Source organism: Dipodomys merriami, unplaced genomic scaffold, assembly GCF_024711535.1.
Source record: "Dipodomys merriami isolate MVZ:Mamm:240054 unplaced genomic scaffold, mDipMer1.0.p SCAF_7, whole genome shotgun sequence".
Lineage (NCBI taxonomy): Eukaryota > Metazoa > Chordata > Mammalia > Rodentia > Heteromyidae > Dipodomys > Dipodomys merriami.
Genome location: NW_027206290.1, coordinates 62,618,284 through 62,632,826, shown reverse-complemented (window position 1 = coordinate 62,632,826; position 14,543 = coordinate 62,618,284). Strand labels below are relative to the sequence as shown.

Below are 14,543 nucleotides of genomic sequence, written 5' to 3'. Positions count from 1 at the left end.
AGGCAAGCAGTAAGGACTGCTAATTTATTGAAGAGATGTTCACAGATCTAGCACAACACACTTCCCCTCTATTTTATTCATCAAAACAGCCTTAGAGCTGCTTAAGGGCACAAGTGAGTGACAAAGTCAACCTTGGAGGACCATTGAGGAGGCACATATCAATGCAACTGTCTGAAAAATACAGTGAGTGGCTCTATCCATTCATTGTTTCACATTTTTAAAAAAATGAATAAACTTGAGCAGTATTTAAGAATTAAATGTTGACACCGGGCGCCTGTGGCTCACGCCTGTAATCCTAGCTACTCAGGAGGCTAAGATCTGAAGATCATGGTTCAAAGCCAGCCTGGGTAGGAAAGTCCATGAGTCTCTTATCTCCAATAAGAAAACCGGAAATGGCTCTGTGGCTCAAGCAGTAGAGCACTCACCTTGAGCTGAAGAGCTGAAGGATAGTGCCCATGCCCAGAATGGTGCCCATGCCCATGAACACCAAAAAGAAAAAAGAAAAAGAAAAAGAAAAATGGGCTGGGAAGGTGGCTCAGTGGTAGAGCGCTTGCTTTGCTTGCTCAAGGCCCTGGGTTTGATTCCTCAGCACCACATAAGCAAAAAGAAAAAAGCCGGAAGTGGCACTGTGGCTCAAGTGGTAGAGTGCTAGCCTTGAGCTGAAGAGCTGAGGGACAGCGCCCAGGCCCAGAGTTCAGGCCCCACGACCAGACCCAAAAAATAAAAATAAAAAATAAAAGAAAAAAAAGAAGTATTGAAAATATAAGAAAAATAAGTTTGTCTATTTAGGTTGTTTCATAGAGAGTAACCAAAACTATGTAAGATATTAACAATAAAACAAGAACTCTTATTATTCTTATCCTTCAGATATCTGGAGCAGATACTTAAGAGGGGTACCATATTTTGCATAGAATATAATAGTTAGGGTTGGAGAGGGAGTGGCCCTAGAATTCAGTCCTAGAATGGTCTGACTCCAGACCCTTTTTGTAGCTTAAAAGACATTCTTTCTGATATAGAGGACTCTAAAAGAGTGCGCAAAAACGGAAATGGTTGTTAAAAACGTTTTAAAAGCCAAGAAAATATAACTGATGAAAGTCAGATGTGATAGTTCCTGAACACACACAGAAATCTAAAATTAGGTTCAATATGACTCCACTTATCACCTTCTATACACATATGTTCATTATTCCTCTGGAAAGATGAATATTTGCCTTTAGTGACTCCAATGTTCTTCCAAATTCACTTGAGGTTTTGATTCAATTTTTCCCAGATATAATCACATGGGATGATGTACAAGAAGAAAACACCTGAAAAGACAGAATCACCCACCACATTTCTCTTTAATAGCTCAGAGGTTCTGTCATACCACCTATGTATATTTCTTAGCTTCCTTAAGTAATACTTGGCTTTTGTTCTATTCATTCCATTGGTGGCATAGTATGATCCTACTGTCTGTGAGTGGCTCCAGTCTCTAACTTAAGTAATCAGCACAGCAGGCAAAAGGAAACCAAGTATGGTTCAAGAGGGCAGGGCTGACTGGAGGCTGTACAAAATGGAAAAGGTTCTTAGTAATAGCGTATGTTCAATTGTTAGGCTAGATTAAGACTCAAATGGACACATGGCTCCCAGGATACCAAAAGTATGCATGGTATATCTGTGTACTCAAGCATACTCAGGAAATAGTAACATGCATTCACATACTCCTTAAAAGTACTAGTTATTAAGTGTTTATTGTTGTATGGGTAGTTTACAAAGGCTGGACAGGTTTAACTAGACAGGTTGAATATCCATTATTCAAAATGCTGAGGACCAAAATCATTTCAGACCTAAGACTTTCTTTGCATGTTGAAATGTGTTCTTTTTATGTTTTTTATTGTAAAACTAGTGTATAGAGGGGTTACAGTTATATGAGCAAGGTAATGAATACATTTCCTATCAAGCATTGTTACCTCCTTCTTTGTTTTTCCCCTACCATCCCTTCCCTCCCCACCTCATCCACTCTCCCCTCCCCTCGCCCCAAGTTGTAAAGTTCGTTTTCTACATACTGTCTTGTACATCTCATTGCTACAATGGGTCATCCTATATCCTTGTTTCAGAATTTTGTTATTTCCCTTCCCCTCCCCAAATTAGAAAAATGTATATGTATTCTTAATTCAAAATTTGAAATTCAAAGCCATCTGAGGACTGGCATCACACTCAAGAAGTGTAGGAGCATTCCAAGTCCTTTGGATTTTCAAGTTAAAGTTGTTTAACCTGTTGGTAAAATGGCAGCATAATAGTAATGATGAGTGTTACCCCAACTTTGCTTTCAAGCTATTGGTTCTGGGATCCATGTTCAGCACAAGATCAGTGGCCAGGGCTCACTACAGTGTGGCTTTATGGATTTTCCATTTGCGTTTTACACAGCTGACCAAGAAGAGGAAGCTCACCCTGAATTCAAGTTTGGAAGTGAACTTTCTGCTGATGACTTGGGTCACAAGGAAGCTGTTGCAAACAGCGTCAAGAAGGTCAGAGCCTTTGTGTACATAGTCTCTCATGACTCTTGAAGGGATAGCAACTGTTATGAAATGTGAGAAATCACGTTCTGCTTCTAATTGTTTCTACTGAGTACCAGAATTGGTATCATATACTGTTATGTTGTAAATGACAAAAAAAGACACAAATTACTTATTAGTCATACCCAGTTGGCTGGTTACTTTAAATATTACTGTTATGCACTATGGGAAGAAAGTAACAATAAAGCTGAAGGATATCTGGAAAATGACCCCTGAACATCCCAACTTCATTGGAGAACCAGTTCTATTGATATGATAACTTCTTCCTAATGTAGAGTAAGCATAAAAATATTTCTAGCCATTCAGCCAAGAAAAATAATTCTTATGTGCCTATTATTTGTCAGACACAGTCTAGACAATGATTTCCCAAAAGAGGCAAAACAACTTGCTTCCTGTCCTAAGATGGCTTCTATAGGTTTCATATAGTTTAGAGAAACAGATGGGAAACAGAGGGTAAATAAGTAAACAGTAGTTATGCAGTTCAATCGGTGATACGTGCTTTCATTAAAATGAAAGTAAGTGCTAAAAAGAAAATAATGAGAATAATGAGGTGGCAGGGAAAGGCCATGGTTTCTTGATTGGAATGGAAAAGAACTCATGAGTTTCAAATGGGAGAGATCATGTGAGGTGCCTGTGGGATATACCAGTGGAAGTACCACGTAGGATTTGCTCAACATTGACATCTGATGACCTTGGCTCCTTTCCTCTCTAACCCGGGGTAAGTTACTTAACTTTTTGTGCCTCAATTTCCTTATCTGCAAAAGGAAGGAAGTAGTATTTCATGGGGTTAAATATGCAGTCAATGGGCTTAGGATCGTATCTGACACTTGGTAGATCCTATGAAAGTATTAGTTGTTTCTATTACCATTGCTATTTTCATCTTCATTGTCATTATCCTCATCACAAGCATCATTAACACCTGTATCTAAAAGACAGGTCGAGTAGAGATGTAGTTGAGAATTTGAGACATTATATTTAAAGCCTTTGAAGTATCTGTGTTGATTTATGGGGAGCTGTGGGAAGAAGATTCAAGTAGAGCCCTGCTGAGCTCACCGAAAAGAACAAAAGATGTCCAAATAAGAGGTGGGGCCAGGTGCTGGAGGTTCATACCTGCAATCCTAGCTGTTCAGGAGGCTGAGATGGGAGGATCATTCTTTGAAGTCAGCCCCAGCAGGAAAATCAATGAGACTCTTATCTCCAGTTAACCCGCAGAAACCAGAAGTAGAGCTGTGGCGCAAAGTGGTAGGGCACTAGCCTTGAGCACACAACTCAGGCCCTGAGTTCCAGCCCCATGACCAAAAAGAAAGTGGAGGCGGGCAGGGAGGTGAATCAGAAATCCAGTAAGGACACCAAGGAAACCAAGAGAACAGTGTTTATAATGGATTGAATATCTGGCTGTTGAATGGCTAGGTAAGAAGATTCAAGAATGTCCATTAGATTGGTGGCATGGAGGTAATTGTGACCTTGAAAACAGGATTCAATGGAGTGCTTGTGGGAGAAAAAGAACTAAAGCAGACATATGAATGAAGAACATGCTTCATGCTTCTGAGTTTGGCAAAGAAGGGAAGCAAGAAATGAGCCAGTAGCTAAACAAAACTTGAGGTGTTAAGAGCCTGTCATATTTAGGGTGAATGAATGTGGAATATGTTTGCAAACAGCTTGTAATGGAGCTAGATTAACCAATCGGGAGGGAGAGGTTAGCTGCCAGTAGTTCTTTAAGAAGCTGAGAGTAGGAAAGATCATGATGATGTGAAGATGTGATTCTTTATTAGAAACAAGGAAGTGAGTGGACAAAGATGGAAATGGCTGGATTTAGTAGTAAGGAAATAGTATTTGTCTGATGAGCAAATGCATATACATTGCACCCTACCTTTTCTGACAGTGGGACTTGTGAATACATTGAGATTACCAGATGCCTACTAAGATTCAAGACTGTTGCAGAACTTTATTGTTCTAATTCAGGTTGATATAACAAAAATATCTTAAGACTGATTGGCTTAAATAACAGAAATTTATTTCTTACAGTTCTAGAGGTTTAGAAATCTAAGAGTAAGATGCCAGCCAGTTAGTTCCCAATGAAGGCCCTCTTCCCAATTCTATCTTCTTAGGATGGAGAGAAATATGACAAAATAAACTCTGCCTCAGCTCTTCTCGTCTGGGCACTAATACTGCCATGAGGACTCTATCCTCATAACCTAATTACTTCCCAAACACCTCAGTGCTAAACACAAGATGCTCCTTGACTTACAAAGGGATTATGATAAAAAAAAACCATTGTAAGCTGAGTGTATCATAAGCTTGAAATGCGTTTAACATATTTAACTAGAATATTAGTTAACATTTGATATACTTAACTAAATACTGTATCTTAGCAACACTTGATACTATTGAGTACTCTTAGTTTCCACTCACTATCACATGAGTGAATGGGTTTATGACTCAGTGTCACTACCCTGCATTTTAAGAAGGAATCATACCACATATTGTTTGTCCAAGCAAAGATCACAACTGAAGTACAATTTCTCTTGGATGCATGTCATGTTCATACCATCATAAAATTTTTTAAAAATCATGAAAAAAAATCATGAGTCAAGTCATCATTTAATTGAAGACTGTCTACTATCCTAGTGGAATTAGGGATTTAGCAATAGAATTGGATAGGAATTTGATCATTATTGAACCCATGTGAAATATAGAGATAAAAAAGCTGACTTACTGAAAAGTGACCACTCATACTTTTTGCCCTTTAAATATCAGAGGAGATAACGACATTCATTATCCATTTCCCAAGCCCCATAACACAAGCACTAATGAAATTTTTATAGTGAAAAATGTAAGTTAAGGCTCTCAAGGAGGGACATAACATTAAGATGAACACCTAGAATAAAAACCAGTTACATCATCACATCTTTTCAGTATTTCTTTTTGTTAAATTCATGGCTTTATGTCATCAACAATTTCCCATTAGAATAAATTAATAAAATAACACATTTACATACTTATTTAAATATTTGATAAATTTATATATGACTAATAAATTTGAAATTTTGCCCTTTAGAGAAGTAAACAAATCATTTTCTTTCTCTAATTTAGACCTCAGATGACCTTGAACATGAAAACAACAAAAAGGTAAAATTCTCTCACACATTTTACTCTGATTAGGAGACACCAACATGTGGCCAGCAATCTAATATTATAGGCCTTTTAGACTAAACATAGTTGTAATTTTATCTCCCCAAACCATGGAATATCAGGCTTAGTATTGATAGGGCCTTGAGGTCTGTAGGTCCTGCCATATTCAGAGTGATATCCTACCTTCTTACTGTCTAAATATGGATTTTTAAGGAATTATGGATAAATCTGATCATATTCCTCTCCCAAAATGTTTATGAAGACATTCTCCTCTTAGGCTTCTTTTATGTACCTTATCCATCTAACAATAGGAGTTTTCATAGAAAAGAAGTAATCTTAATGATAAAATTATTAAATCCTGATTTTAACCAAAAAAAAATCACAAAACTAGAGCAGGTAATTTCCTAAAAATAGGTGTTGCATGTGGGCAAGGTATTTTCTTAGTTGAAATTAGAAATTTCAGTCCTTGGAGAGAGAGCTACCTAATCATCAGCACATTGAATTTGAAAATAAAAATGACCCAATAGCTCATCAGATTGAAATTATAGCATAACTGAAAGGTGATCTTGGTTCTGTCAACATTAACATTATGAGAGATTGTGAATTAGCTTCACACTGCATAGTTTCTAGAGTCTTATTTGATATTGTAGCTATTGGCCTTATGGTAAAGAAGGTAAAGTGATGTGTTTATTTTCTTTAATGATCTTCAGAGTTTTTTCCCCAAGGGTCAGTATATTCTAAGTAAATGTGTGTGGGTCATTGTCCTGGGGGAAACTATGGCAGTCTCAGGCAGCAATTTGCCTTGTACATTGACACGACTTCAGAGCTTCTACAAAATGTTGCCTATCTTGGGGGGTCTGAGCATGTTTAGAATGAAACCCTATCTTCTTATATTATTATTATATTTGCAGAAATGATGTAGAAATCTGATTGTAGTGCTCCCAGGAAGGGTTTATGAGGACATTCCTTTCATAGAGCCAGGAGTGTACAGACTGACTTTTTGGTCACTGCAAAATTATTAGCTAAATTGTTTCCATCTGCAAGGCTTTAATCTTCTGTGCCCCATGGGAGTCTAATCCCCATGACACATACTATGATGGTGCAAGAGTTGAGTATGATGGCTCATACCTATAGTTCTTATTACTTGGGAGTCAGCAATTGGGGTTGGAAGCAAAGACTTCGGTTCTACCAGTGGCTAGACAGTGTGGTACTCACCAGCATATGCCTAGGTACAGTTGGCATATGCCTACTATCCCAATCACATAGGAGAGCATAAATACAAGGACCATTATTCAAGCCATCTTGGGCTCAAAGCAAGATGCTATGTTGAAAATTAACCAACATAAAAGGACTACAGAATGGCTCAAGTGATAGAACATCTGCCTTGTAAGTGTGAGGCTCTGATTTCAAGCCCCAGTATCACACAAAAAACAAAATAACAATAAAGAAGTTTGGCAGTCAGGAATGTGCATCCTAGTGTTCAGTAGATAGCACTGGTGTTATTTATTATCATCCAACACACAAAAGGAATGAATGTGGCTTCTAGCTTTGCTTAGGGGTAAGGAACAAAAAAATAACATGAAGAAGTTATTTTCTTTGATTACTAGCCTCAGGGTTTTATTGGTAAAATCAGCTTGGTGTTCTAGAGTGCTCGGGAGGTTTTTAGGTCATCAGTTAAAAGAAATGATACGACTATTATTTTTACTTATGGGCAATGTCATGTGACTAAGCCATTTATATACCTAGATTTAATCTGTGAAAGAAATGTACCTTTGCAAAGTTTTCAACAAGATATTGGTTGTGTTTAATGATTTATTTTTCATGGTTCTGTTAGCTTTGTTCTGATTTCTCAAAAAATTAAAAATTACATGTATATTTTCCCCTCTGTGTAAAGTAATGCAATTCCAATAGGTCTGCTGTAGCAAGTTATCAGACCATTTTAATAATCGATGCTCATTTTAAAATACAATAGACCATGTATGCATGTGCCTAAAATTCTAGAGCATATAAAGTTTGCCCCTCAGACCTGCCCTGCATCAGCACCTGAGAACTAGGTATAGAATTGCAAATTCTGGGCCTCAGATTCTTTTCAGCAGCAACTGTAAAGAGAAGATCCAGGAATCTGCTTCAGCAAGCTCTCTGGGTGACTTTCCTGCACACTCAAGTTGGAGAGAATCACTGCTTTTGACTTTGGTGCCTCAGCTTGTAAAACCATGAGTGCTAACAATAGCTGAACTTACCTGACAGCGTTCCTGTGATGTCCCAGTAGAATGTCTCAGCTATTTTAAAGTTCGTTGAAACTTTAACATTTCCCTGGAATATAAACTGAATAATTTTTTGACTACCTCCTCTTATGTCAGTTGGAACTACAATAGACATTGCACTTTTCAAATTCTTCTTTGATGGAGCTGAAGGGACGGAAAGATCTTTTACCTTTGAGTTTGTGTGTAATCGCACATTACCTTTACAAATGTATTCCACAGCATCTGTCTATGAGACTCCCTGAGATCGTGGGCTTATTTGTTCTTATTCCTTGTGCTCACACACAGGGCCTGGTTACAGTAGAAGATGAGCAGGCATGGATGGCATCTTATAAATACGTAGGTGCTACCACAAATATCCATCCATATTTGTCCACAATGATCAACTACGCACAACCTGTAAAGTTTCAAGGTTTCCATGTGGCTGAAGGTAACACCAAAGGTTAAATGCAATGGCTATTTTTATGTCTGCTTCTCTTTTGTATTGGTGACTCAGCCCTGATATGACTTAATTGCCATTTTCTTTTTCAGGCATGGGGATTCACCTCACCTCATTTTTTATGAATAGATCCTGTGTTGTATTGTCATTCCCATTTTCTCCACACGATGGCTCTGCAACACTGAGGACTCGTTAGCTGCTTCTATTGCATGCGCATTCACAAAGCTTCTTTTTAATAAATCTCCATATGTGTACATATTTATCGATGCATAGTATTTGCATGTATACTGGATAATTAGTATCCCCAGGAACTGGAGAGAGTGGGGGAATCAATGGGCTCAATGTTCAATGTGAGCAGTGAAGCAGAATTACTCTGATGTTTGAGAACCCAAGACTTTTTTTTTTTTTTTTTGGTCATGGGGCTTGAGCTCATGGCCTGGATGATACCCTTGAGCAATTTTGCTAGTGCTCTATCACTTTGACCCACAGCACCACTTCCAGTTTACTGGTGGTTATTTGAGAGAGTCTCAAAGACTTTTCATGCCCACGCTTGCTTTGAACCTTGATGCCCAGATCTTAGCCTCCTGAGCAGCTAGGATTACAGATAGGAGCCACTGGTGCCTCCTTTTTTCTTTTTTGCCGCTAGTATTCAGGCTTGAACTCAAGAGAGATTCACACTCTCACTTGGCCTTTTGGTTCAAAACCAGCATCTACCACTTAAGCTTTATCTCCACTTACGTTTTTTTGCTGGTTCAATGAAGATAAAAGTCTCTCCTACTTTTCTGCCCAGGCTGGTTTTGAACTGTGATCCTCAGATCTCAGCCTCCCGAGGAAATATTATTACAGACATAAGCCATACGTGTCTAGCTATAAAAGCTTCTTTTCATCAAGTGCTAGTCTTCCAAAACAGATGAAGTATTTATAAACTTTTCTGTAATAATTTCAAACCCAAAAAGCTATTATCATCATTTTTATCAAATACATGTGTATTAGAAGGGGTGGCTATGGAAGGCACCAAAGTTTCCTGATTTGGGTTGTGATTACATATATCGCTTGTCTTTCTGGAAGGGGTTCGTGGCAGAGTTCTGAATGTATCATCTTGACTTTTCTTTTACAGAACGCAACATTCATTATAACATGTCTTCTTTTAATGAGTCCGTTGGTCTTGGCTACTTGAAGACACATGCAATTGAATTTGTAAAGTATCCTTTTATACTAAGTAGGGGTGGGTGGTGTCCTTTTGGTTAGCCAGTGGTCTCTGGAATAGAACAATGGCTCATCAATCATTTTGATGGTAGAGCTAATAAAATACTCTGTGTAGAAGACCACAGCAGCTGTGACAGACTGACCAGAATATGAATTGTTCCCAGAATCCACAGAGCACCCTGCTCTTTCTCCTAAGCACCATTTATCAATGTGACATTTGCTCCACATTGGCTATATGTTGGTCAATTTTGGCTTATACCTGGGTGGGTTTAGTTCTTTGTCATTTATCTCCCGAGTATTATTTTTCTTTTATTTATTTATTTATTTTTATGTCCTTAATAAGTTACACAGTTACAACAAACGGCAAATGAGTCGCATTTACCCCAAGGGAGGCCGAGTGGATTCCAGTAATTACATGCCTCAGATTTTCTGGAACGCTGGCTGCCAGATGGTTTCACTGAACTATCAAACCCCAGGTAGGCACTGATGTCCAGTGACCCCAAATTTCATGAGAATGCTTGGAGGGGTGGAAGAGTGATCCTGGCAGTGGCCATCAGTTGACTCTGAACACTTAAAAAAAAAGCATGACCAGACATGGGGCAAACAATATTTCCATTAATTTAGATAATTGTGAGATATTAAATTACCAAAATAGAGCAATCAAATAGTGGTAGGAGACAGTATGTTTTGATTCAAATTTCTTTCATAAATGACTATTCTGTTCAAATTATTTCCTAGTCTAAAATTTTAACTTCTATTTTTTTCTTTTTCTTTTTTCTTTTTTTCTTCCTTTTTTGTCAAATTTGTTATCTTTGATTTCTGACCCAGAATTGGGTGAGAAGGATCTCAGTAAGGTTAAGATTTTGAGTAAGTTTAGGCCATTTCTCCCTTGGAGAGTACCTGGACCCTGATTAACAGAAATGGTACTGTACCACAAAAGTACAGAATATTACAGACTAAACTCCACTAAAATGGTAAAATGGTATGAGCCCAGAATTAAGAATTGTGAGAGCAAAATTGAAATGAAATAGAAGCCAGCCACTATTATTTATTTATTTATTTTTCTTTTGTTGTTGTTGTTGTTGTTGTTGTTGTTTTCATGTGCCAGAACTGGGGCTTGAACTTAGGGTTGTGTGCAATTGCTTGGCTTTTTTGGCTCAAGGAAGCCACACCTCTGCTTCCAGTATAGAGGTTATTGGTAAATGAATCTTCTGCAATCTTTTTCTATAAGACAATACCTCCCAGGTCTATCTGTTGAAGTGGGGGGGGGAGCTACTTTTACTTTTCTGCTGCTCTACCATACTTGCACCTTGATATCTAAATTGACTGGAAGGTTCTTTGACTTCCATGAACCAGTTATGGTTTTTCACCCTTGGTGGAGCCTCCTCCCACAGAGGTCGCCTTCATACTTGGTGTGGGAACAGTCTTTACTTGATGAGATGATGCCCTGAACCTACACAATCCCAAATGTTTGGGGCAGGAACAAACAAAAATGTGCTGCCAGTTTGTCTTACTTCACAGGGGGTCAAGCTATGTTCTCCGTTGTCAGAGGGTTGGTGGTAAGGATTCCAAGGTTCTAGGAAAGTTTATTCACTAGACCAGCTTATGTGTTTGTCTATCATGTGGTTAGATTTAACCACAGTATTTTGAAGATGAAGCCAAAAATTCTGTCCATTTACTCTGTTTTTGTTGAATGAGAAAGGGAAAAAATTTACTCATCTTTAAGAGGAAAAAAAAAAGTCAGCCATTTCCCTGTGTAGACACCGGTAGATGAATTCTAAGTTCCTTGCTGAAAAAAAAAATCAGCCAATTTAATGTGAGCTATACCTAGCTCATGCTGTAGTCTTTTTAATCAAGTGTCCCATTTAGACCAACCCTTCTGGGTATTCTGGAGTATCCTTCCTCTAGGGTCATGAGGCATGTACATATATACTCTCTAACCGTTGCAATTGTACATCACCATCTTCAACATTATATGAGCAGTCATATGAGTCATGTATTCAATCCATTTTTAAAGCAATTCCAGGATAATATCCATGAAAGCACAGTTCATGTTTTATTTCAACTAAACACAAGGTCATTTCAATCTAGAAGAGAATGATATGCCTTAATCTGAGCCAGCAGTACCTTCTGGTATAGAAGAGGGACCTTCAGGTCTGGGAATAATCTGATTACCATTGCTTCAAATCACTCTGTCAGTATCTTCTTTGTCCTGAGAGATGAGATGCTGAATTATTTTTGTCTCTTGACAGATTTAGCGATGCAATTGAATCAGGGAAAATTTGAGTATAATGGATCATGTGGGTGAGTAACGTGACTTGAACTGTCATCACCTAGTTTCAGGATTTCATCCTACAGCTCTAATGAAACCATGTCATTTTTAATTAGGGGTTGCTGAATGTAAGCTGGGTTAGAGCCATAGGGTAGAAGAAATGAAATTCCTAGATAGATTGTATTTGCAAATATACCTTCTTTACGGCTTCATTTTCAACCACAAGTTAAGAAATTTATCATACATATGCTAGGGTTTAATTTTCTCCCTTCCAATTCAGTACTGAAGGTTTTTATAGCTGAGACAGGTAAATGATCTTTCTCACTTGGACATTAACAGGAGAAATAGGCATTAAATATGTGTATCTTTACCTCTGAAAGGAGATTAATTTAAGGTTGAATTTAATCTAGAATAAACCTTTATTTTCTCTTGAGTCTTTTGCATATCTTATAAATAGCAGTTATGTAAGCCATGAATGTTGTTCTAGTTTACTCGAATAGCACTTATAAAAATCTCTGAATCAAAAAGTGAAATGAGAAATGTTAATTCCATGGAAATATTAAGAGGTTCAGTGAAACTAGTCATTTTCCCCCAAGTAGCACTGTAAGTAAGTAATCTGGACAGCAACCTGGAGAATGGTAGTTTAATCTAGTGCATGCAGTACTATCCCTGCCCATGTCAGGAAGTTCCCCTTCACTGTCAGGAAGTTCTTCATGGTGGCTTGCCTTGTAAACAATCAGGCCAGATTGAGTCTTTAACTAGTTGTAGTTAGTAATGGCTCTGCAGAATGTTCATGTTGTACCTCAGCCTGCCTGATGGATGGTGCTCTGCCAGTATCCACACATACAAGTGATAGTCCTGTCACCTGAATCACCTACCCATGCACGTATCTCACACAATCTGCATTGTCTATTGCTGTGTGCTTGGAAAGATATCAAAATCAGAGCATTGGGAAGAAGAGGACCACACACATACAGACAAATGGGCTTTGCAGGAGTCTTACTCAAACTGGATTTTATTAGTCCAGAAGAGAAAGAAGGATGAAGTTAGCTAACTGCAAAAAAAAAAAAATGACTAAGGGGTGCGCCTAAAATTTTGAATCCAAACTTGTTATCTCCTGCCCTTCTTGTTCAAGCAAAAAGACATTGGTTTTCCCTTTGACTACACACCCTGTGTGGCCAGGTATTTGTTGTCTAATGTTCTTCAGAATAATACCATAGGTCATATTCTTCAATCCTTAGGCCTCTCTGCCCCAAAGCCTAGCTCCTCAGTTACAGATGGGAAGGATTTTAGAATATCAGTAATGTTTTAGTCTTTGTTGGAAATAAACTCATATGCCTCTTTCTTTTCCTTTCAGGTACCTTCTCAAACCAGATTTCATGAGGCGGCCTGATAGGACATTTGATCCCTTCTCCGAAACCCCTGTGGATGGGGTCATTGCAGCCACTTGCTCAGTGCAGGTAACAGTCCCTCTCCATCACAGGTTATGTAAATGTGAATACGTATACAAATGACCTGGGATATCATACTTCAAATATTTAATGTCAAGCTGAAGTGTCTTATATTGTTCTCAAGTTTGACTTAAAACATCCTTTTTATATATGAGACACCTCTTTGCACTGGTAACATTTTGTGCTACTTTGGATGAAACACAGAATCATAAAAGCATCTACTATACTATTACATTTATTTAAAAATTCTAGAAAATATGAGCAACAGTGACAAAATAAATCGGTGGTTTCCTCTAGACAGAGATAGATTTAAAAAGCACCAAAAAAGAAAAAGAAAGTCAGTGTACAATGGTGATATATGTTTTACTAGTCACAAAAGCCAGACTGAAGAATCAGCTTAGATGCCCACCTACTGTTAAAGAAAATTATATATACACACATGTATAATAGCACATATGTCTATATGTGCTATGTAGAGTTGTGTGTAGATACTATATGTGTATGTAATATGTGTATATGTATATATGTATACATATGTATTTATATACCATATATATATATATAAATGTATACACACAATGGGCTATTATTCAACTATAAAGAGGAATGAAATTAAGTCATTTGCAGAAAAAAGTGGATGGAATTGGAGAGATCATCAAACTAAGCAAATTAATATGAGCTCAGAGAGACAAATATTATATATTTCCTCTTATATGTATGTGAAATGTAGACCTAAAACAAATAATTAAATAGAACATGAATATAGAAGGGGCACATTTTTGAGAAGAAACAAAGGGAGCAAAGGGGCAAAACCATGATGCAGGGTGAATATCACTGAAGCACACTACATCCAGAAACAGTAAAATTGTAAAGGGTTAGGGAAGAAGGAGAAGAAAGAATTCTAACGGGGATAAATATAATTAATGTGAAATAAACACATGTATGGAAATGCTACCATAAAACCCCTTCATTCAATTAGTACACACTAATTAGAAACAAAAGGTCCCAAAGAAACCTTTGGAGGTGATAGAAATGCTTATGATTTTATAGATGTACTTACTTGTGAAAATTGATCTGAGTGTATACTTTGTATATGAAGTTTATATCAGTTTTACCTTAAACATTTTTTCAGAATTTTTAGCTATGATAACTCGAGCAAACTGAGAAATTGCTATAGTCATTTGGACAATAAATGAAAGATAATCACTCTATAGCATTATAGGAGAT

The 14,543-nt window shown here is 37.6% G+C and overlaps 1 protein-coding gene across 5 annotated transcripts in view; it reads left to right on the top strand.

Moving 5' to 3' along the window:
* Positions 1-14,543, top strand: part of Plcb4 (phospholipase C beta 4) — a 355,705-nt gene that overhangs the window by 298,070 nt on the left and 43,092 nt on the right. For 3 of the 5 annotated variants that reach the window (XM_070006763.1, XM_070006764.1, XM_070006767.1), the window contains 7 exons: positions 2,407-2,507; positions 5,649-5,684; positions 8,237-8,378; positions 9,505-9,589; positions 9,945-10,069; positions 11,846-11,897; positions 13,223-13,325. In XM_070006763.1, the coding sequence (XP_069862864.1) occupies positions 2,407-2,507; positions 5,649-5,684; positions 8,237-8,378; positions 9,505-9,589; positions 9,945-10,069; positions 11,846-11,897; positions 13,223-13,325 (644 nt within the window). The remainder of the gene's footprint in view (positions 1-2,406; positions 2,508-5,648; positions 5,685-8,236; positions 8,379-9,504; positions 9,590-9,944; positions 10,070-11,845; positions 11,898-13,222; positions 13,326-14,543) is intronic. The other 2 variants (XM_070006768.1, XM_070006766.1) reach the window with 1 other exon arrangement.